The 26,001-nt window shown below is 35.7% G+C and overlaps 1 protein-coding gene across 1 annotated transcript; it reads left to right on the forward strand.

Moving 5' to 3' along the window:
- The first annotated feature begins 7,908 nt into the window (after positions 1 to 7,908).
- On the forward strand, positions 7,909 to 16,567 carry LOC126771881 (U-Kazal-Dg21.2-like). The gene is made up of 4 exons (XM_050492043.1): positions 7,909 to 8,044; positions 11,107 to 11,256; positions 15,503 to 15,709; positions 16,438 to 16,567. The coding sequence occupies exons 1-4, from the start codon at positions 8,005 to 8,007 to the stop codon at positions 16,539 to 16,541; spliced, it is 501 nt and encodes a 166-aa protein (XP_050348000.1). The 5' UTR covers positions 7,909 to 8,004; the 3' UTR covers positions 16,542 to 16,567.
- Positions 16,568 to 26,001: the final 9,434 nt, after the last annotated feature.

Consider the following 26,001-nt stretch of genomic DNA (forward strand, 5'->3'; position numbering starts at 1 on the left):
ACAGAGCCTCCCGAACGTAGAGGCTGCTTTGCCGATGCGGAAGTCGATCTCTGCATCAAGCGAGAGATTGCTCGACAAATGCGACCCAAGGTAGCAAAATTTGTTAACCACCTGTAAAGGTGCGCCGTTAAGCAAGATGACTGGTTGCTCTAAACATCCTTGCGCTAAAATAACGGTCTTCTTGCAGTTTATGGACATTGAAAAGAGGGCGCACGCTCTGGCAAATTTGTCCATTAGACTCTGGAGTTGAGCTTGGTCATGAGCAACGAAGGCAGCGTCGTCAGCGAAGAGGAGACTATCTACAAATAGGTCCTCCCTGTAGCGTTTGGACTTGAGCATTGAGATGTTGTACAGCCTCCCATCGGTTCGCGTGTGTAAGTGGACGCCTTGCTGTTCATCTCCAAAAGCAACCTTCAGAAGCACTGAGAAGAATATTCCGAACAAGGTGGGGGCCAGTGCACAACCTTGACGAACACCACGGCGTACGTCGAATGGCGTGGATGCGTTGCCATTGTGCAGGACGGTGACTTTCATACCTTCGTGGAACGATTGCACTATCCTTAGGAGTTTTGGGGGGCATCCAATTCTGACAAGAACCGAGTACAACCCCTCTCTGCTCACGGAGTCAAAAGCCTTATTTAGGTCTACAAATGCAATGACTAGGGGGGTATGTTGCTCCCTACACTTTTCTTGTAGCTGTCTGAGTGAAAATATCATGTCGACAGTTGACCGTTGGGACCTAAAACCACATTGTGCCTCAGGGTATACGCGGTCGGCGAGCCTTTGTAGTTTGCCTAAAATGGCCCTGGCAAAGGCTTTACCGACGATGCTAAGAAGAGATATTCCGCGGTAACAGTTGCAGTCGCCACGATCGCCTTTGCCTTTATAAAGAGTGACGATGTTAGCATCTCGCATATCCTGAGGGACGTAGTTTTCTTCCCAGCACTTAGCCAGGTGGTTATGAAGGATGGGCAAGAGGCACTCAAGCTTGACGACTTCGGTGACAACATCGTCTTTTCCGGGGCTCTTTCCGCATTTGAGCTTCTTGACGGCCAGGTAAAGTTCCTCTACTGTGGGTGCAACGTCTAGCTCGTGCCAAGTTGCCAGATTCGGGACAAGCTCCATTGCTTCTGGCTGAATATCGACAGGGCACGAGTAGAGCCCCTTGTAGTATTCTACCCATCTTGCCATCTGACGGGTGCTGTCTGTTATAACAGAACCGTCGGATTCCTTGAGAGGTGCCGTCTTTTTTGGAGTAGGTCCAAGAGCTCTTTTGATGCCCGCGTACACCCCGCCAATATCCCCCGAGTTTGCGCACGCTTGGATGCTTTGGCAAAGCTCTGTCCAATACGCATTTACAAAGAAGCGCGTGCTACGCTGGAGTGAGGCTTTTGCCTTCATGAGATCTTTACGCGTCGCATCGCAAGGGTTAAGGCGAAAATTTAAAGCGGCTTGGCGTTTCGAGTCAATCAAGGGAAGTAAGTGCTCCTCGTTTTCTTGAAACCAGTCGTAAGATTTTGCCTTTTGATAGCCAAAAATCTTGCCTGCAGTGTCAGTCAGAAGAGACTTGACTTTTTCCCATTCGACTCGCGCTGATGCCGTACTATCCCAAGTTGCAACTTCTTCGCGGACGAGTTCCCCAAATGACTCCACTACTTCCATGTCACGAGTCTTGAAAAGATTTATCTTTTTTCGACCGGGTGGCTTGGAAGAATGGACTCTTCTAGGGACAAGTCGGACTTTAGTAACAACGAGGCTGTGATCGGTGTCACAATCGGCACTGTGAAACGCCCGCGTGTGGAGCGTTTCCCGTAGATCCCTCCTTCTTGTAAGAGCAAGGTCTAATTGGTGCCAGTGTTTAGATCTAGGGTGCATCCACGAGACTTTCCGCATCATTTTGCCTTTAAAAAAGGTGTTGGTAACACACAGCTGGTGCCTTGAGCAAAACTCCAACAGTCGTTGTCCGTTGTCGTTAAGCTTGCCTATGCCGTGTGCACCGAGGCATTCAGGCCAGGCTGATGTGCCCTGACCGACGCGGGCATTAAAGTCACCCAAAATATGCAGTCTGTCAGTTGGATTCACCCTGCGCACTGTCTCATCGAGCTGGCCGTAGAATTGATCCTTGGTCTCAGGTTTTGAACTAAGCGTCGGTGCGTAAGCGGAAATTAGCGTGACAAAGCCGCTTTTTGTGTTTAGACGCAAGACCATAATCCGCTCGGAAACGCCTACAGGTGTTTCTATGGCGTTGATGAGATGGTTTCGAACCGCGAAACCTACACCGTGCTCTCGTGTTTCCAAGGAACTCTTGCCCTTCCAGTAAAAAGTGTAGTTAGCTTCACGCAAAGACCCTTCGTCTGCAGTTCTGGTCTCTTGTAAGGCTACAATATCGATATTGAGCCTTTTAAGCTCCACGTCGATACTGTAGGTTTTGCGCAGTTTTTGGGCGCCATCGGAGCTTCCGTAGGTGTTCGGGAAGCCTGTCCTCATCGTTCGGACATTCCATGTCGCAAAGCGCATGTAAGCAGCGTTGGTGTGCGTTTTGAGAGTTTTGTTTCTTTGAGCAGGTGGTTAATGTCACAGCGTCAACGTCTAGCTGTAAGGCTTGTGTTCCGTTCACCCAGGCGGAACAAGTTAACGCTGAGGCGGATCAGTACCTTATTGATCGGGGGCTGCCCGACTTAAAGCAGGCGGTAACTGATCAATGGATCTACGATGGATCCTCCTACTGTCAAGAGTGGCCCCTGGCGTCCGCACTTACACCTATTCGTGCTGACTTATAACCGGTGACTGCCACTCTCCGTGTTGTTTTCCACCTGCAAGACAGGTGAGCGAAGTGTCCTCTCCGTGGATGCTGCTACGCCTGGGCCAGGCGACTTTATGGCAACACGGGCTTGCCCAGTACCCATGCCACCCTCTCCTCCTCCCCAGCAGGATCCGCAGGAATGACGAGTCAATACGTGTGGTGCTGGTTTGGCCGCAGGTGACTGGCTTACGCCTAAACGGAGGCACCGCTCCGGGTTTATTATTAGTTTTCCTTCTTCTTTGGCGTGACGCTGGGATAATTTTGGGAAACAACGTATCAAGGAGATGGGTGAGGATACTGTGATCACGGAAGATACAGGAATGTGACACTAGTAGCTAGAGCAGTCCGGGGTCGCGTACCCGTAGTGATTCCAACCAGCCATCGGACAGATAACTGGTAGAACCACCCTCTATAAAAAATATAGTTAATAAAAAATAATTGTTTAAATATGTCTTATAATTATGATTAATGAGACATATATGATCGCATTTATTTTATACACATATATTAGACACATATTTTGAACGATAACTTTGTAATTTAAATAGAGTGTAATAAGTTCTATCTACTCAGCTCAATGTCTAGTGGGAGTTTTTATACTTATTCGTTGATGTTAACTACGTTTATATGGAATGAAAACAGCGCCATCTAGTGACAATAATTGGAATCCCATACAATCCCACACTAGGCACTCTGTTAGATAGCCACTGGGTCACAACGACCCTGGCCCTATGGGCCTAAATGAATCGACACGACGGTTGAACCGTCGGGGAGGACCATCCCGGGTAGGGGGGGCAACCCCGAGGCCCGTACCCAGACTGGCCTAGGCCAGCCAGGAGGACCATTGATTGATAGGCACTCTGTATCAATGTAATCCAAAAAGTTTATAGATTTTTTATATCATTAATATTCCAACATACATTTCTGCTTATATAAACATGTACAATATAAATATTTGTCTTTTTTCCTGTAATTTTTTTGTCACGCTTATATGAATATATTATTATTAATAAACCACACAATAGCTTATCATCGTACTTACTACTAACCACAGTTTGTAAAACTGACTCACTTGTCTTGTGATAAGTTTATAAGTTTGTTGATCCCGAATAAGTAAGTAATAACCTTTAAATGTGCCCAGCAATGGGAAAAGCCTCCTCTGCGTTTGACGAGAAAGTTTTGAGCTTAGTCCACAACGCTGCTCCAATGCGAGTTGGTGGATACACATGGGGCCGAATTTCATTGAAATTTCACACGAGGTAATCTCATGATGTCTTCCTTCACCGTGTGTACAGATGAATTATAAACACAAATTAAGCACATGACAATTCTGTGGTGCTTGCCCGGGTTTGAATTCGCAATCATCGGTTAAGATTTACACGTTCTAACCACTGGGCCATCTTGTTGTATATTGTTAAATCCCAAAATCCTAGGATAAAAAGTTATTGTTTTTTTTTGTTAAGAAATAAGGGTGCTGGTGGCCACTTACCATCAGGTGGCTCACTTGCCATTCAGCCTATTTAATACACTACAAGAAAGTAGTACGTACGAATGTTACACACATAAACTGTTACTTCAGTCTGCCATAAATTTCATTTATGAAATCTTTTATTCGTATACTTATCGGAAATAATCACATTTTTTTCCTAGTAATTTTTTTGTCACACGTATTGTTCATAAACCACAAAATATTCAAAAAGTCAACGTACTATAAAACAAAATTATTACAAATCAACCACAAACTTATTTCATTGTTATGTTATTTCATTATTACTATATTCTTAATGAACATGAGTCACTATAAAATTTTTTGGTTAAATATATGTGTTTTTTAAAACTTGAGTCATATTAATGTAATATTATGAACTTTTGTAGTTATTATCAGTGGTAAAAGGTTTTTATCTTTATGTTTTTTGAGACTTTTTCATTTGGACATGTTATCATATCTTTATCTATACAATACACAGATCATAAATATAAAGAGGACAAAGAGAGTCACGTAACATGTACAGATAGATCGAAGGAATTATGTAAATACGTGTTGTTTTATAGTGAATTCTATTTAATCAGCGTTAGCATCGCTCTCGGGAAAATCCTGACCAAGCTATGTTATTATGCGCCTTATTGAAACGAAAGGAAGAAACGAAATTACAACATATTTATTTAACCACCAATCCACAATGGAGCAGAGTGGTGGAATAAGCTCTCAACTCCTCAAGAGGAGGAGAGATCTTTGACTACAATGACAAAGTTACAGGCAGTTTAACTTTTTTTACTTTAAAGTATTTTTACTGGTAGCTTTGTGCAAACTCGTCTGGGTAGGTACCACCCATTCATCAGATATTCACCGCAAAACAGCAGTACTTGTTGTTGTGTTGTTATTGTTGTGTTCCGGTTTGAAGAGTGAGTGAGCCAGTGTAATTACGGGCACAAGGGACATAACATCTTAGTTCCCAAGGTTGGTGGCGCATTGGTGATGTAAGCGATGGTTAACATTTCTTACAATACCAATGTCTATGGGCGTTGGTGACCACTTACCATGAGGTGGCCCATATACTCGTACGCCTTACTATTCTATAAAAAAAAACAGTTAAAAAATATAACAAAATTACGCAACAATCCCACTATTATGATTTGACATTTGATTGATTTAAATTCATGCGTCATGATGATTTCGATAAATGTTTGCTGAGTTGCTTTTTCCTTTTTAGCAATTATACAATTATCCTTTATAATATTGTTATTGTGGTATATAAGTATTTTTTTAATATTTATTTTTGTTGGTTTTCGTTAAATTTCCTTAATTCTTATCAATTGAATGTCACTGTAGACTGTAGAAGAGTCACTTTGTATACAAATCTTGAAATGCGTTTTACGGCAACTTTTAATTGTTTATTGTCGTATCGATTTTGAATTTTGCAAGTATATTTAATTTGGGTGACAGTAAATTGAGTAATTCGGAATCATTGATTTCATTTAATAATGAAGATATACATACAAAATTTTCTAGTCACCAAACGGCTAATGCTGTTTGTAAGGAATTCGCTCATTTGCTGTTTTATTTAAACACTTACTATTTACTCTTTCAGGATATCGTGGCAACTCTTTTTAGTCTTATTTTACAACTAATTTTCTTTTAAGATATGTGTTACTAAAATCTCTTTACTTTGAGTTTGTTTATTTATATGTTTATTTTTATATTTTGCCGAGTTCCATATCACATTACACTGATTTGAACCCCCCAACATCGGTTCAAATTTACTCGTCCTAACCACTAAACCATCTCGGTTCTCTTGACAGCTTACTACATAATGATGCAAAATAATTTCGTTGCCAATCCAACGTCGACATCCATTCCTGTCATAAATAGTGCTTCCATTATATGTCTGCTTACATTTCACTGAACACGACATCGTCGTGTGTTGCTCACAATTTGATATGCGTTAAATAAATCTATATTAAATACACTTTACTAAGCTCACCAAGCGATAATAGACTTAATTGCAATGGGATAGAATTAAAAATTAAAGAGCGTAAATCTAAATAAATTGTATTGTAATCCTTCATGTTGGATAAAAATATTTGTACAGAAAAATAGTCGTTTTTATTTTTATTCACATTTATTCGATTAAACTTGAATGACGCACTATTTGAATTTGTAAATTTTTTTACTTATTATATATGAATACAACAGATATTTTTTGTTTCATATTATGATATTTATCACGAGTAAGAACCAATTAAAATTTTAATAATAGTACATGACAATAGTTGTAAGCCGAGATGGCCTAGTGGTAAGAACGCATGAATCTTAACCGATGATCGCGGGTTCAAACCCGGGCAAGCACCACTGAATTTTCATGTGCTTAATTTGTGTTTATAATTCATCTCGTGCTTATCGGTGAAGGAAAACATCGTGAGGAAACCTGCATGTGTCTATTTTCATTGAAATTATGTCACATGTGTATTCTACCAACCCGCATTGGAGCAGCGTGGTGGAATAAGCTCCAAACCTTCTCCTCAAAAGGGAGAGGAGGCCTTAGCCCAGCAGTGGGACATTAACAGGCTGTTACTGTACATGACAATAAACAGTAGAAACTGAATTAATTCGTTTAATTAGAAAAAAGACGCGTTTTCTATAATAAGCTTTACAATATTCTCTACAATGAATAAATCTTTTCTTAGAGATAACACACAAAAGGCTCCATTACGACCCATTTACACCCTCTCCGGCCAAGTATTGTTCAAAACGTCGACCCCTTTTATATTCTTCTGTTCCTTATGTAATATGATGATATTGACATATTATTGTTTATGTTAAATAAATAACTAATATATAATTTTTAACTTTTTATTCCATTGTTTCAGTTAATATATTTTAAATAAATATATATACATCATTACAACTTATTATCTGGGGCATCTTTACTAATATCATAAATGCGAAAGTGAGATTGTTTGTTTTGTATGTTTGTTACGCTTCCACACCTTAAATACACGAAATTTTGTATGTATTATATACATACAAAATATACATCTCCGCGCCTCATACGGAGGTAGTTACGGCCGAAAACTAGTTTAGGCTATAAGCCTATATATATGTAAGATTCTATAATTGATAAAATAGTTAAAATTAGTATTTGTTGATTTTCATCGTAAAAATAATATTTTAATAATTGTATTTAATTAATTTTACTAGTGGTAGAGCTTTGTGCAAGCTCGTCTGTGTATGTGTGGTACATACCACTCATCAGATATTCTACCGCAAAACAGCAGGTGGTACTTGGTATCGTTGTGTTCCGGTTTGAAGGGTGAGTAAGCTAGTGTAATTACAGGCACAAGGGACATAACATCTTAGATCCCAAGGTTGGTGGACGCATTGGCGATGTAATCGATAGTTAATATTTCTTACAATACCAATTTCTATGTTGGTTGTTGGTTGGTGACCACTTACCACCAGGTGGCCCATATGGGCATATGCACGTCCGCCTATCTATTGTGTAAAAAAATATGTAATTTTCTAGAATATTCATATACTACACACACTACAATAATACTACACAATATATAAAAAAATAACAGGTAAATTTTCTTCGGTTAAGTCCAATTTGTTTTACAACATCAATAACTAAAAATACGTTTTATCTTAATTGAAATTTCATCTTACGTTCAATTAAAATGATTACATTCAGTCACCAGAAATGAATTATTTTGTGATTATTCTTGGCGTGTTATTTAATGGTAAGACCGCTTATATCTATATATCCTTAGTAAGATTCCAATAAAAATATTCAATAAATTTATTTACATAAAGAAAAATATTTTATGGATTTAAAAAACTATTTACAAATCGAAATTAAAAATAAGTGTACAAATTACAATCGCATGATATAGAAATTGCAGTATTTACCGTTAAATCGCACTTCCAATTCTCTATTCGAAACATAAACCCGCTTTTATGTTAAAACTATTACATATATATATTTTAGAATTATATCACGCAATGATAAATTGATAAACATTACACAAGATGAGAGTTTGTAAATGTTGTGTATATAGATAATTATCTCGTTATATGGTAGGCTAGAGCTTAGGACTTAAAAAGTAACCTAGCTAGATTAGGTTAGTATTTGAAACATCTCCTAGAACGGGTTAGGGTAAGACCAATACCGTGACGCTAAGCCCCGCGACGCTTTCTTATTTATGGTAACCCTTCTTCGCCACCGCTCTCTACTCGCTTATGTATGCGTGTGACTATAATATGACTATATACTATAATATAAGTACTTTGATAAGTTTAAATATAACCATAAGAAATCGAAACTAACTCATCAATTTTCGGTACCTCACATCGGCCCTTATCCCATAGGCATATTTATCCCATCCGATTGTGAGTGATAGTTATGGTGCTAATAAGAATCGCAGAGAATTATCATTTCGTTCATTATAAATATAGACCAATTCGTGTATAGACTTAAATTATCTTCAGACCTTAAGAGTATAAAATTTAACCCACATTTAATATTCCGTTACTCTTTGTAGAAGTATTTTATTATTGTACGGTTTTTGATATTGAAAATAATTTATTTCGTACGTAATACTATATCATGTTTGATATTTTAGCGATAATTGAGTTTTGATCCATGGATTTGACAACATTAAATAAAAAGACATGAAAAAGTTTCTTTACGTTACGAGATTTTATAAATGGAATAGAGTTGAAGAGTAATCTCATTTTTCCTACACTTTTCCTTCTAAATCAACTCAACCAGATGGATTCTATGGAATCAAATTATTTGAACCAAATTTCCCGCTTGATCCTGTGTAACGAACGATAATGTCACGAGTACGTTTTACGTGACTTGTGGTATACGCTCACAGATTACACCCAACCATGCTACTGTCATAGATATTAAGAAACGAATAAGTTAATCCGAGTTGACAAGTTACGTTCCGAAAAGGTTCCGAATGAATTGAATAATTAATTAATTATTTGAAAAAAATATAAAATATTATGTCGACTTACGGCTTAGACTATTTGATGCTACACTTTTTTTTTCTTGTATTTGTATCCTCAAAGACCTTTTGTCCGTGCTTTTTGTGTATCTCATCTTGATTTTTGTTAATGTATTTAAATTTGCAGCATCACAATCCACGTTTAGAATTAAAAACTTTCGTCTTAGAGTCCAGATTACTACTTCATTGAAACGTATTATTCATTCATAAGTAGTATTTATAAGTAGAGTTTTTGAATCTATCATAGAAAATAGTCCATTTAAACGTGAAAGACGTCCATTTTTGGTATTGATGTTAACATACAGAGATATTTATTACTTGACTTGTGACATACTTGACGTGTGGTAAAAAATGCCTGAATATACGGTTAAAATATATAAAATGTCTAAATATAATGAAATTAAGTCGGAACTTACTTGACACAACTTACTATATTGAACTCAACGCAGAAATAATTATGAAAATTGTTCGTAAACAAAAAAAAAAAAAACCTGAGCATACAAAAAAACTGTAACACAATAATTAAGAACCTTTCATGATGTCAGTTCACACAACAACTGATAAAGACTGCATTCAATATTCATTATTTTCTTTTAAATAAGATAAAAGCGCAGAATTCTCAATAATAGAATTCAATAGATCCAGATCGAGCTTGTATCACAAAAGAATTTAAAAAGAGTAATAAAACTAAAAACACTTATTTTAATCATACAAAAATTGAGCTATTAAGGGAAAGAATAAAATTGCTTAACATTTTCTTAAGTGAAAACAAAATCGAAACAAATATCATGTTAAGTAAGGAAAATATAAAACAATACCATAGAATCAATAAGTATTTAAAGATCAACGGTAAATCGATAAAAGTAAACTAAATCTCAGCATAATGGCCGTACTGGCCGTCGTTGCGTTTGAACTATACGACCACTTACCATCAGGTGGTGTAAAGTCATTTGCCCTTCCGGAAAATATAAAAAAAAATGATAAGTATTAAAAGTAAATGTGCCATTGCTGGGCCTAAGCCACCTCTCCTTTTGAAGGAAAGGTTATTTTATTGAAAATAGATTAGCAGATTGCCAAATGGGCCACCTGATGATATGTCGTCATCGTTGGCCAAAGGCATTATCGACGGGCCGGTTGGCGTGGTTGGTAGATACTTGACTTTTACGCTGCAGGTCGTGGGTTCGATTCCCATCCAGGACAGACATTTGTGTGCATGAACATGTCTGTCTGTTCAGAGTCTGGGTTTAATTATCTATATGAGTATATATTTACAAAAGAAAAGTGGTATATGTAGTAAATCAGTTGTCTGGTTTCCATAGTACAAGCTCTGCTTAGTTTAGGATCAGATGGTCGTGTATGAAAAATGTCCAAGGATATTATTATTATTATAACATATAATACTATAACATATGTTAACCATCCCTTATACCGCAAATACGCCACTAACTTTAGTAACTCTCTTGTCTGTAACCACACTGGCTCAATCACCCTTCAAACCGGAACACGACAATAACGAATGTAATATGGAGAAATGGAAAAATCTATTCGGACGGACTAGCAGAAAGTCCTACCAAGTGAAGTGTCAAAGCTACTCTAATGTCAGTTGATGGATACACACAAATCCCAAGACAAATATTATAATCACAAATTAAGGACATAAAAATAAAGTGGTATGTGCCCTGGCTTGAAATCTTCGGTTTAGATTTCTTCCACTTCGCCATCCTCGGCGTAGTATGCAGTACTTGACTATAGATTGTAAATTGATTTGATATTTATATTTTTTTTAGAAATTTTGGAATCAATAAGCCAAGAATGTCAAATAGACTGCCCTGTTGAAAATGAAAACATGATTTGTGCCTTCGAAATAAACAAAAGCTCCTACAATATGTTTCCGAGCAAATGTGCAATGGAAGGCTTTGCTAAATGCTATGACATGGGTAAGATATTATTTAATTAATGTTTAAAATATGTAGTTATCGTGACTCAATTTGTAAAAAAAAATGTAGACATAGTTTACTCAAAAACCAATATTGGTTACAATATTAAGACATTAAAAATATAGTTAAATACCAAAATTACTTGATATTTTATACAATACAATAAAATTACTTTTTATCGTACACAAATCAAACTTAAACTAAGAATACAGACAAGGAAGATGAGATACAAGAGCTGGCCTTACCGCTAAGATGGTGATTTATTCCAAGCAAACGTAAGATAGAGGACATAAAAAAACAACGTTAGGGTGTACATGATATAAAAATATAAAATTAATACGTTTCTATATATTAAGATTAACAATTAAAAATATACCTAACAGGTGAGTTGAGAACTAATGAGCCAGTACAATAATAATCTTAAATTAAGTATATTCAATAGTATTATTAAAAGTTATTGTATACTGTCGCTTAAATCATTATGTATCTAAAATTTATTAATAAATATATGAAGTGTTATGAAAAACTGCCAAAGGACTCCATAGGGACTCCTCGACTTAAAATTATAATAAGAGAAGAACTACTGGTAACCTAGTAGGTTTGTCCTGAGCATAATATAGCTATATAATAAGGAATCACATAAAATCTGATGAATAAATAATTTATACAATAAATTGTCGTTATCACTTTAATACGGATTGCTTTCAGAAATAAATTATTTTCTAATAACTTGTAAATACTAATAACCATTTGAACGGAAAAATTATTTTGCAGAACAATGAAACTAGAAATTGTGATGCTTCTTTGTCTTAAGTCCTACCTATGCTTTCATATTTAATAAAAAAATTTAACAAATGCATTGATATACATTATATAATATTCATTTGTTTCACAAGAAATGTGCAATTTACCGTGGACCAAACAAGGATAATGTTATTTTTTCCTTGCATTTATCGTTTACCTTATTTTAAATATAATATTTCCTTGATTTCAATACATATTTTAACAAGTTATTGCACGCGGCTTCGCCCGCTTGTCAAGTGAGCAAGTATTATGTAAAATAACCTCTGTCCTTCAAGCTTGTTTCATACCAAAATTCATCAGAACAGACAGACAGAAAAAGTTACTCTTGCCTTTATAATATTAATACAGATAATTAATATCGACTTGGTCACACTATATATTTAACAGAAAGCAAGGTAAATATTTTCTTTACAGCTAAATAATAATACGTATGGTTTAATTAGTTTGCAACTAATTAAACTACAACTAGTTTAAAAGCAGAGATGGCCTAGTGGTTAGAACGCGTGCATCTTAACCGATGATCGTGGGTTCAAACCCGGGTAAGCACCACTGAATTATCATGTGCTTAATTTGTGTTTATAATTCATCTCGTGATTGACGGTGAAGGAAAACATCGTGAGGAAACCTGCATGTGTATAATTTCATTGAAATTATGCCACATGTGTATTCTGCCAACCCGCATTGGAGCAGCGTGGTAGAATAAGCTCCAAACCTCCTCTTCAAAAGGGAGAGGAGGCCTTAGCCCAGCAGTGGGACATTAACAGGCTGTTACTAACTAATTAGTTTGAGAAATGAAGCCGTGAATTTTGAAAAGCCTCTCTGTTTGTATTATTTTTATTTTACTTACAGTTTCTTACAATATAAATATGTACATTAAAAAGAACTTTACAATTATAATATACTGAAAAAATGACATGAGAGGAAGTATAAGCCATTTTTTTTTAATTCTTTTTTAACAGCTCGGCTAAGAGCCTAGGTATGTATAGTATGTCGTAAGACATACTCACTATTATTAAGTGGAACCGTACTTAAACTTATCGGGTTAAGTTTCATGTGCGTTTATCAAACAGCGGCTACAAAAACATACATTCGCCACCAATTAAACAATTGAAAACTTCGAGTGCTTAATTTGTGTGTTTAATTCATTTCATGCTCATCGGGGACGGGAACCATGCATGAGTCGGTTTTGTCACATGTGCTTCCACCAAACCAATTGTAAAAATTGAAATAAGCTAACCTAAAACAGTAACAGTAGAGCATATGTCAGACAGGCTGTCTCTTTACTGATTATTAAGTGTAGGCTTATATTTTAAGTATAGGTTTTATGCTAGATCCAAATAACACTAATATTAAAAAAAAAAACATTATAAGCACGTTGTTATGTTTACAAAATCTAGTATATATAACAATTGTTAGACAGCTGTTACGGGTTTTGGTACTTTTGCAAGCAATTTTATGTAAAACTTGACAGCGATCTCGATTTTTACAGCATTTACGCCGAGCGGTGCGGCGGTAACTGACCTTTTCTATGACACCTTTTTAAACCCACATCACAGATCATTTTACCTTGTGGTAGGGCTTTGTGCAAGCTTTCCTGGGTAGGTACCACCCACTCATCAGATATTCTACCGCAAAACAGCAGTACTTGGTATTGTTGTGATCTGGTTTGAAGGGTGAGTGAACCAGTGTAATTACAGGCACAGAAAGAGGGTTCTTCCTGTCTGGCCTAAAAAGCCAGTCTGGATGCGGTCCTCGGTGTACCCCCTGCCCTCTTTACCCGGGCTGTTCCTCTCCGGCAAGTCATACTTGCCGTGGCATTTTATTTTTGGCCCGAAGGGCCAGGATTATGATTATGAAGAGAAGAATGTATATGTCCATACTTTCTATTGTTAAAAATACTAAAGCAATAGTATGTCGGTCTGTAAGCGCATCTTGTAGCAGCTATCGTATTATTTATGAAAATGAAAAAATATATTTTATTTATGAAAATGTTAATATAATAACAATAATAAATGACAGGCACATCCTATTAAAAAAAACAATTCAAAAATATAAACACCTAATGACAAATATTCGTGTTATTTTTTAACATACCACTAATTTACATAATATAATGTTATAATAAACTACTGTAATGGCGTGTTTGTACATTACTTGTACTTTAAAACAAAAACCTAAAAAAAAAATGTTAGGTTGGCTAATGGGTCTAAAGAAAACGTTAAGTAATTTTTTTAAATGGTTGACTTTGCATCACAGTGTTTATATACTTTCGTTGGATATTCAAATCACAGTGTTTATATACATTCGTTGGATATTCAAATCACATTTTTATTTGTTTCGTCTCAATCTGTTCTTGAAAAAAGGTTCAATTTTGAATTTTGTCATATTCTTATGTAATCTTTTGCACGATATAAAGGATAATTTACGACAAACATAGAAAAAAATATAAGTATATAAAATAAGTTAATAAGCCAAAACGATGGTTTTTCATAATAATTGTATAGAAATAAGACTTATACTACTCCTTTACTCAATAAATAAGCATTACTCTTTGTGTTGATTGTCAAATTAGAAACTACCATCGGTTCGGAAAAGACATACCTTGACCTGAGAAGAACAGGGGAAAAGAAATCAGCGTTTTTTTAATTCTTTTTCATGTTTTGTTATTATTTACAAATATTCAGTATAAAAAGAAATAGCTATATAAAAAGAATAGGAGGCAATCGTTTCATTCCCAATGTGCCAACCATCAAATTTCTAGTTATATATTCTGTTACTTACTTCTAGTTTTCACGCTAGCGTTCCTTTACAATTTGACTTATTTATTAAACGTGAATACAAAACAAAACACAAAACATCAAAAACAACAAACAAAAGACAAAACATAAATGTCGGCGAGACTGTAGTGCCGTCATTGATTTAGACTATTGAATTTGAAACGAGAACGCATACTTTTTGTTGTTGTGTCACTGGCAAAACGTCAAACGGACAGCCTTATATCGTGATTGGTTGGTCATCGACGGATCGCCGTTAATTTTCATTACGTTTGAATTATTCTTTGGTTAGTAACATAAGATAGATGGATTTACCTAACGTCTCTACTGATACGCCTATATATGTATATGTTCTTACAAGCTTTGTATATTATACTACGTTGCGTCGATTTTAGACATTTTTTATTAATAATATGTATATTATTTTAAAATAGAAAAAATAAAAATTACATGTTAATTTTTTTTTATATAAAATACGAATCATATTTGTAAATGCAACGTAAAAATGATTTACTTAATAGTTACCATGATAGAAGCAGAGGGGGGCAATGGGGGCTTTTAAACCCACATTTTGAAACAGCTGTAAGGAGCTGGCCTTGTCCAAGCAATGGGAAATTTATAGGCCAAGTTACTTACCAATACATACTTTAACATAACGTATTTTACAGATTTTGTAAGGACGCCGCTAAAATATTGTATAAAAGAACACTTCGCATTAACTCGACGCATGTACGGTGAATCCTGTCCTGTGTTTTGCCCCAATCATTACCGACCCGTATGCGGTTCATCTAAATACAGAGACTATTTGTACAGGACTTTCACTAACGGTTGTTATCTAGATATGATTAATTGCAGAGGAGATGACGATTACACAGGTAGTTTTTTTTTTAATTTTATGTAAGTCTAATTTATTTTTAATCTATAGTAATCCTTATTAATATTATGAATCCGAAAGTTAATTTGTTTGTTTGTTATACTTTTAAGTTTTAACTACTCAACCGATCATTATGAAACGTGGCATACACGGTTTCAGGAGTACGGAAAATGATATAGGGTTCCTAAACTAGGTTTTAGGCGCCTACACAAAAAGGCGAATCCACAGGCAGATACACATATTACATATAAAGTTGTCTATTTATTTAAAAACACTAATCTAAAGATTTGCCAGATCGATTTAATAAAATCGTTTTGCGATAGATAACTCATTTACTGAGAAATGTTCTAGACTGTAACATCACGCTAGGACTCACGGGAATGGAATAAAGTTAAGCTTGGTTGAAATTGCGCGAAGCTGCTTGTTAAATATAACCGCCCGTCATGGAACGGCAGATAAACATATTATTGTAGTATTGTGGAATTTTCTTTAGAAGTATTCGTATAAATCAGATTTCAGGGTTTTAATTATGTAAAAATTAAATTAATAATGAATCATTGTTTTCTTATTTTTCTGTGGTTAATCGGTATAACATATTTGATGTTCTTTAAGGTCAATGGAAATCATTTCCGTTATTTCTTGGAGTTTTTATTTATTCATAGTAATATAAGTATAACTTTTGCGTATTGTTTTTATTAATTAATAAGTAAAATTTGCTTTTAATTCTAGGCTACGTCGAAGTCCCACTGCAATTCTGCCAAAGACATCAAATGAAAAATATATTCAAAGAAAAACTCATAATGTCCAATGTTTACGACCACCGTGATTATTAATAAAAAGGTCTTCTTTTTAAAAGGAATTTGTGCTAAATTATTTGTAATAATATTTGAATAACTACCTACACTACCTATACAAACTTTAAAGCGACAGTAACTTGAGGGTAATTTCAGCAACAAAAACAATACTTTATCAACAACACCTACTCACCTAAACTTTAAGACTTATACATTTAAAATTTATTATATGATAATAAAAAAAAAATTAACCAAAAAAAATACGGCTTAAGCACTGATGTTTTATTAATTTTAAGATCTATGCCACATCCATTACAGATAAAAACATAATTGATTGAGCATCGCATAGTTTTTAGTACTTATCTATTTCTTTCAGTTTTTTCGACTTATTATTTCCACTTAGTCGAAAACTTACTTATTTTTTTTTTTTTATAGAATAGGAAGGTGGACGAGCATATGGGCCACATGATGGTAAGTGGTCACCAAACGCCCTTAGACATTGGCATTGTAAGAAATGTCAACCATCGCTTACAGCCAATGCGCCACCAACCTTGGGAACTAAGATTTTATGTCCCTTGTGCCTGTAATTACACTGGCTCACTCACCCTTCAAACCGGAACACAACAATATTAAGTATTGCTGTTTTGCGGTTGAATATCTGATGAGTGGGTGGTACCTACCCAGACAAAGAGCTTGCACAAAGCCCTACCACCAGTAAAATGAAAACTTAGATGAAAATTGTTCTGAATTTATCACGCAATACTAATACTTTATAGTGCCTGATATTATTGAAGAGAATTAATTTACTGTCATGCACATTTGTGCTATGGAAGTTCTCATGAGGTATCGACATAAATTAAGTGATATGTTGCTATAATGAAACTTCGCTGTCAGTGTCCTATTTTAAATTGAAAATTAATTTATTTGTGCAGCAAATTGTAAACGAGATCAACGATAAACTGGAAATAATAAATTAAATTTCAGATTGATGATAATTAATATGGACAATGAACCCTTGAAACAAACAAACAATTATTTTATAATATGAAGATTATCGAGTTGTAGTCCGTTAGTAATACATGACAAATATACATTATAAATAATAATGTATGATATATCATGTTGCATAAGGTTGGAGCAGACGAGTCCTAGAGTGGAGACCGCGAATCGGCAAGCGCAGCGTAGGGCGCCCTCCAGCCAGGTGGACCGACGACCTTAAGAAGGTGGCGGGCACCAACTGGATGCGGAAGGCGGAGGACAGGGAGCTTTGGCGCACCTTGGGAGAGGCCTATGTTCAGCAGTGGACAACGATTGGCTGTTGATTGATTTGATTGATTGATAAAGTTAATAAAACTTAACAACCAATATTAATAATTATAATCAGTATTGAAAATTTGAGAACAATACATAAGGTATTTACATATTTAGAACTATTTTTATTCTAGTTCTTCTTTCTAAGAGCATTTCTTCTTCTTCGAGTGCCTCTCCGATTAGCGAAGGTTGTCAGCTTTGAATACTCCTTCTTTCCATAAAGCTGACGATAACTAGGGAAAAATAGAGCAGTGGTTTCCCCTTGCCTTCTGCACCAGACATTTTAGAGGTTACATGTACCTTAAGATCGCTGCTTGCCTTTTCCAATGACTGTTGCATGCGTATCTGCCATTACACCGCCGGTATACCGCCATTGATTGGTCGCCAGGGTCTCATCTGTTATCTAAAAGCACTAAAGCTCGTCAAAAGTTACGAAGCGAAAAGAAGAAAGAAAATCGTTTGACAGATAGAGGAAGGGTATTGAGCTGTATTGTTTTTGTCTTCTTAAAAATAAATAAATATGTGCGGCATAAAAGACGATATCACTTAGGTACTACTGATTTCTTCTAGACGACCCTTGGGTTAAAATAATATAATAGAATATTTAATATATTATGATAAACTGTAAAATAGATATTACATAAAATTAACATATTTTATGAAATAGAATTATTCATTTATAATGAGTAACTCATAGTGTATTTTACTATCATACTTATGATATTTTGAAGTATTGTTTTTTAGGACTTTGTAAGTTTCAGCTACCGTTTCAATTGTTCAACACTCCTCTAACTACTCTGAAACAAAATTACTCTAACGAAACCTTTTCTTTCAAATAAAAATACTTAGACAATTAAAATTTCAAAATTATTTTGGCTAATCCGCTGTTGTTGTCCGATAAAATTATTTCGGAACCGGTTTTCTTTTTGATCATAACATGTCATACAATAAATTCGATTTTTTTATGTAATTAACCAATACGGCTTGTTTTTTCTAAAAATTCGTATTGTGTATTTTGTTTTTATTTTAATTTTAGTTATAGGATATATGAAAGATCTAACCAATTACATACTTTTAATATTTATGAAAAAAGTGTAAGTTTCTCGTGCACTACCTACGGACTCCGGGCTGCTAATTTCCCGACGGAAGAAGCCAATAACTTTTTTTTTGGGATGACCTGAGGTTTAACCCAAAAAAAAGTTATTGGGTATTTTTAACCATTGTTAAAAAAAAACAATTATTACATTTCATTGATTCCATAATTCATTAATGTAACTTTAAAAACTTAAAAGAGAACATGAAAATATATCAATGGTAATAATGTTTTTTTAATTTGTCAGAAAGCAAGCTGTTTCTATCATTATTATGTGGTTAGAAAGATGGTGACGCTTTAAATTAAATCTGAAAGCATTGAGAAGTGATGTAATTATTTTTTGAATATCAAAATATTACTGACATATTATTCGACGTAAAATTCGGTAAGTGCATTAATATTCTTAACAAAGAACCTTCTTGGTTAAGAATGCGGTTTGATTGATACATCCGCCATCTTGTGGTCGTAACTTACGAGGAATTCCTGGTGCAGAAGCAGTCACAACGTCGTAATAATAATCACGTTTTGATTTTAAACACTAAAATAATGCAAATATTTTAGATGAAAAGGCTTTTACCTACCGACTTTTTTCGTTTAATAAATTATGACATAAAAACTCGTATTTACGTCAACGTGTTCAAGAAACATTTGTTTGTTATTATAATCAGTTATTTTAAAAACATCTGTTGGGGGTGACCGTCTCGTATCTGATACCGTCACAAAACTACGCTCTCTCAAGTTCAATATCCTGGCCCGGTGGCGCTGTCGAAACCTTTGGGGCATTGGGCAAACAGTCAATTCGAAAAAAAAACTTTTATGCCGTCATGCCTTGCCCCTTGTGTGTCGTGGTACTTTTTTGCTATATAAATTGTTTGACGAACCGGTTGGCGTGGTTGGTGGATGATTGCCTTTCACGCCGAAGGTTGTGGGTTCGATTCCCACCCATAACAAATATTTGTGTGCATGAACATGTCTGTTTGTCCTGAGTCTGGGTGTAATTATCTATATAAGTATGAATTTACAAAAGAAAAATAGTATATGTAGTATATCAGTTGTCTGGTTTCCATAGTACAAGCTATGTACAAGCTTAATTTCGGATCAGATGACCGTGTGTGAAAAAATGTCCCAGGATAATATTATCATTATTATTATAAAAATATATTTAACATTATTAGGGAAATTCCCTTTAATTAATGTTAGTTTATATTTATCTTTTTTTTACATAAACCGTCAATCTAGAAGTTTCTAGTTTCCAATCCCGTGACGGCCACATTATTTTATGTTAGAAAGGCAGACAATTGGCCTTCTGATGGTAAGGTAGATGATATTCATCTATAGAGACTAGCACTGTGATCTAAGCATCTAAGACATGATTCTTGTGCCCGTAAACTCTGTCTTACACTAGCTCACTCACTTATTAAACAGGAAGACATCAATATTATTACTATTTGGTAATAAAATAATTGGTATTATTTAAGATAAATAATATCATAAAAAAACTAAATCGTTTTAACTCACGTTTAAATCATCTAGTTCATATTGGGTCGTTTCCAAGGAGTATTCAATAGCTTTTGTTTGTCAGAGTTAGTTTATAAGAAAAGAAGGGATTGGCTGATGAAATTACGAACACTTGTTTTTATTAGAAAAGTTTTGGACCGCAGCATAAATTGAGCAATTATGGTAATACAAAGGGATTTAATATTAGAATAATAAACTCTTCTCTTCCGGCTCCGACTTTATGATCGAAAATAAAAACATGTTATTAAATCATATAAAAATCTATCTCATTTAAGTTATACAGGCACTTTTTAATCGACACATTTTATTTATTTGTGTTTTTCATATTATTATGTACACGTAGGTAAACCGGCAAATGGGCCGCTTGATTGTCACCACACACGGCCCATTAACTTTGGCGCTGTAAGAAATATTTATATCTGTAAGTAATTTTTCGTTACATCGTTAATGAGCCACCAACGTTGGGAACTAAGAAGTTGCATTCCTTGTGCCTGTATTTATACTGTTATTGAAATATATTTTACAGGTTTTTTCTAATATTATTCCACCTGATATATCTTATTCTTATTATTTTATTAATGATGATTAGATGTCGGTGATATATAAATCAGATAATATAAAAAAAAACGTAAGTTATATATAAGAAGAAGAAGAAGTTTCTATTACCAAAAATATATATATCGAACTAGTTGCTTTTGGCAATAGTGATTTTAATTTTAATTGTGAATAAATTATACCATTTAAAACACAAGAAAACAATTGATAAGATTATTGAAAAATAGCGAGGAAGTCATACTTCGCTTTCAAAGCTGTTTAGGTAAGGATTTCAATACAGTTGCGGTATTTCACGTGATGAGTCTCAAATATCGCTACACAAGACAGAGATTCTTGTTGAAGTAGTAATTTAAGTACCTTAACAATAGGAAATGCCATAATATATATACTGGTGGTAGCTATATCCAAGCTCGTCTGGGTAGGTACCACCCACTCATCAGATATTCTACCGCAAAACAGCAGTACTTGGTATTGTTGTGTTCTAGTTTGAAGGGTGAGTGAGCCACTGTTATTACAGGCACAAGGGACATAATATCTTAGTTCCCAAAGTTGGTGGGACATTGCCGATGTCGCAATGGTTAACAATTCTTTCAATGCCAATATCTATGTGATCACCACTTACCATCAGGTGGCCCATTTGCTCGCCCGCCTAACTACTATTCTATATTAAAATATATTAAAAAAATATTATTTCGCTTTAACAAAATAATTTCTAACTGAGCCCGCAGTCCTCGTTTCTATTATAACATGGAATGCTAACTAATATTATTAATGCGAAAGTTAATTTGTTTGTTTGAGACAGACAGTGAGCCAAAAAAAATAAAAAAAAATAAGTACCTACTCATATAGTTTCATTAGTAATAATAAAAAAAATGTAAATAGGTACTGGCACATTAGCCATAACATTCCCTAGGTTGCATTGTCGATGTAAGTGATGGTTAATATTTTTAACAATACCAGTGTTAATGAATGGTGGGGACCACCATCAATTGGCTCACTGTCATTCGACCTTATGTATTAACAAATATTAATATTTGCGTGAAAATAAAATGAATTTACTCAATAATTTATAACAAAAACGATTGCATTATAATATTTAAATAAACATTTAAATTTAAACGACATAGTTTCTTTAATTTTTGCTTAAAATTAATTTCCTGTACAATACCGGTTTTCGAAATTACTATTGCCGCAGCTTATGAAAACGATTTGTAAACTATTATAGAATAATTGATTAAATATATATTGTTAACTAGCAACCCGTACCGGATTTGCACGGGTAGAATAAGTGCCTACATAAAACGTTCATATCGTTATACATATAACTCCTCTGGTTTACGCGGCACATGCGAGTAAGGCAAGCCATTCCATTATCGATTAGTCGATAAAAATTTCCTGCTGTGTTGATAAACAAGAATGTAAAAAGGAGGAAAACCTTAATTAAACAACACACATAAACCCGTACAACTATAATTTATGAGAACGTGTTTCGTTATAGCTAAAAAGTTTTTCATTAAAATAAAATAAAGTACAAGTATTAGTTATTTTTTTAAAAAAATATTATTTAAAAAATATTCCATATTATTCAATTCTGTCAATTTATAACGGTTTTCTTTTTACAATTAATAGGCCGCTGTCGACCGTTGACTTGCCTGATGTTAAGCATCGACACGGTCTAAGATGTAGCACGCTTACCTATAAGAAACCTGTTTACTCTGGATTTGAAGATACCAACATTGTACCTATCAGGAAATACGGTTACGATAGGTTCACTATTCAATTTTTTCTTTAAGTTAAATTTAAGTATTATAACACTAACACAGATCGATCAACTTAATAAGTCAGCAATAAATATCTAATATACGATATGACGTTAAATTATAAAAAGGCTTAACAAAAAAAATATCATATAAATATTTAAACTAATATATATAAAGAAAAGCCGACATTTATTAAAATAAAATATTTACTAGTATTCTCAACGTCGCAGTAAAGTCCCGCTACCATATTACTCATTTCTAAGACCTAAGCTCTGCCTTCAGACTCCATTCATCATGTAATTTGTCGTGACATTAATGTTGATATTTTTGAGTGGAACACTTCTACGTAATAACATAATATTAAACTTTGTTCTAGATTAAGGATGTATATATGGAAAAAGAAGAAGTAAATGGTATATACTTGTTGATAGGGTTTCCTTTGTAGCCTATTTAAAAGCAATGCGCTTATATATGTATTTGAAATTAAACTGCGTATGTAAATTAAGAGTTGTGTAGTAACTAGTACGAACATCTCTAGGTAAGTAAACATATAAAAATATAACATTTTGTATTATAGTAGTATTTACATTGCGCGGTATATAAAAAATATATATGTATGGAATATTTTCCGATTATTGTTTTTTTATTTATGTTTCAAACATTACTCATACACTAGTAAATAATTTTAAATATCAACAATTCTATAACCATATTCAATATACTTAATATGTTTTTATTCATTTTTTATAATTATTATTGAACGTACTTAATTAAATACAGTAATACAAATCGGATGCTTGTTTCTGATGTTAAATTAACAGCTGGTAAATGTGTGGGACATTGTGTGCGGTGTGCTGGGCTAAGACCTCTTCTCCGTTTGATAAGAAGTTTATTCGACCACGTCGCTTCAATATGGATTGGCGGATAACTTGAGCGAATTATTGGCGAATAACTGCATTATATTATAATGTATGTCAATGATATAACGTTGGAACGGGTCTATACATTCTTCTTCTGCCTAACGTTTTCCCGGCCTAGTAACGCCAGGGTCCGCTTTCTATCTATCTTTATTCTTTCTATCTATCTCTGCCTCCACTTTGCCCGATCTAAAGCGTCCTCCTTAGTTAGATCGTGCTCTCTCATATCGTCCCTCACAACATCGAGCCAGCGCTTCTTGGGCCTGCCGCGGCGTCTAGGGCCTTCGACAACAAAGTTCAGGCATCGGTTCCCGACATAGTCTGGTGGTCTGCGACTAATGTGGCCAAATCAACGCAGACGGCTTTCATGCAACTTATCCGCTACATCGCAAACTCCAAGGCTACCACGGATGTGCTCGTTACGAATGCGATCTAGTCGCATAACGCCACACATCCACCGCAGCATCTTCATTTCCGCGACGTGAAGTTGCTGAACATGTCTTGCGAAAGCTGGCCACGTCTCGCTGCCGTACAATAAAACTGGTCGGATGGTGCACTTGTATACAAGGTCCTTTAATTTCACCGGGATCCTGCGATCACAGATTACCCCGGTAACTTCCCGCCATTTGGCCCAGGCTACGTTTATTCGAGCTCTGACGTCGTGGTCGACTGTACCAGACTCGTGCAACACGGACCCGAGGTATTTAAACTTTTCCGTCTTGATAACGAATTCTCCTCCTATCTTTATGGGTTCGGGGTCCGTACTGCCACAGGCTATATACTCGGTCTTCGCAACAATTAGTATCAGACCTACCCTCTCTAGCATACCCTTCCACTGGTTCACCTTTTGCTCCAATACCTGTTTGTCCTTATCTACCAGTGCAATGTCATCAACATACATTATGAGCCAGGGGGACGGCTCATGGGCTTTCACTGTGACAACGTCAAGCACTACACTGAACAGAAAAGGACTCAGAGCCGAGCCTTGGTGGACACCAACTGTGATCGGGAAAGGGTGTGTGTCGCCAACGGCGGTCCTTACTATTGATTCCGAATTATGGTACATGTCTCGGATAATGTCAATATAGACTTGTGGCAAGTTCTTCATCTTCAAAGCCCACCATATAATTTGGCGTGGGACGCAGTCAAATGCCTTCTGCAGGTCTAGAAACGCCATGTACAGCGGCTTCTTCTTTTCCCTGTGGGCCTCGGCCAGTATTCTTAGTTCGAAGATGGGGTCTATGGTTCCACAGCTTGGGCGAAACCCATATTGACATTCCGAGACAGTACATTCTTGCCGGAGCCTTGAGTCGATTACGCGTTCGAAGAGTTTCTTGGTGTGGCACATAACCTTAATACCGCGGTAGCTTTCGCAGTCCTGTACACTACCTTTGCCTTTAAATAAATAAAATAATAATAGGCCTCTGCATCTTTGACAGATGATTTAAGCGGCATCGCGAAGGCACTTGCGTTCATGACTGAAAAGACCAATGCGAGAGAGGATCCTCCGGCCGCACTTCCGACAAGTGTATGCGCCCCCAGATGGGCGGGGGTTTGAAGCCCACTCATAACGCCTAGTGCGTTTTTCTTTTAGTAGTTTAAACCAGTCATTGTCATGCTTTGATTGACCTTCGTGAATAAGGCGTCGCCACTTGGCACGGTCCTCTGCCAGTTCCTCCCATCGATTGCTAGGGATGTTAAACGCAACCATATCACGCTTAGCGCAATCTTTGTAACGGAGCATAGGCCGCCCAACAGACCTCTTTGCATCCACAACCTCTCCCAGTAGTATTTGCCTTGGAAGACGGGTCTGCTCCATTCGATGCACGTGTCCCAGCCACCGTAACCGTTTTTTTTTGAGAATGGCCATGATGCTAGGCAGCTGTGCCTCGCCTAGAACAGACTCGTTTGTCACGCGATCCTGCCATGTGATGCCCAGAATGTTCCGAAGACAGCGCAAGTGAAATGTGTTTAGTCGGCGTTCTTGTTTTGCGTACGTTGTCCACGTTTCTGCTCCATACAAGAGTGTGCTTAGGACACATGATTGGTAAACAAGTATTTTTGTTTTTACCGTAAGGTGTCTGTTATCCCAAGCCCTTGAACAGAGCCTCCCGAACATAGAGGCTGCTTTGCCGATGCGGAAGTCGATCTCTGCATCAAGCGAGAGATTGCTCGACAAATGCGACCCAAGGTAGCAAAATTTGTTAACCACCTGTAAAGGTGCGCCGTTAAGCAAGATGACTGGTTGCTCTAAACATCCTTGCGCTAAAATAACGGTCTTCTTGCAGTTTATGGACATTGAAAAGAGGTCGCACGCTCTGGCAAATTTGTCCATTAGACTCTGG

Source organism: Nymphalis io, chromosome 11 (assembly GCF_905147045.1).
Source record: "Nymphalis io chromosome 11, ilAglIoxx1.1, whole genome shotgun sequence".
NCBI classification, from domain to species: domain Eukaryota; kingdom Metazoa; phylum Arthropoda; class Insecta; order Lepidoptera; family Nymphalidae; genus Nymphalis; species Nymphalis io.

Bases quoted from the DNA above. Each gene is read 5' to 3' on its own strand.
- LOC126771881 (XM_050492043.1), top strand. From the start codon at position 8,005: ATGAATTATTTTGTGATTATTCTTGGCGTGTTATTTAATG. The intron at 8,045-11,106 runs GTAAGACCGCTT...TATTTTTTTTAG, and splicing joins TCTTGGCGTGTTATTTAATG to AAATTTTGGAATCAATAAGC. The intron at 15,710-16,437 runs GTAGTTTTTTTT...TTTTAATTCTAG, and splicing joins AGGAGATGACGATTACACAG to GCTACGTCGAAGTCCCACTG.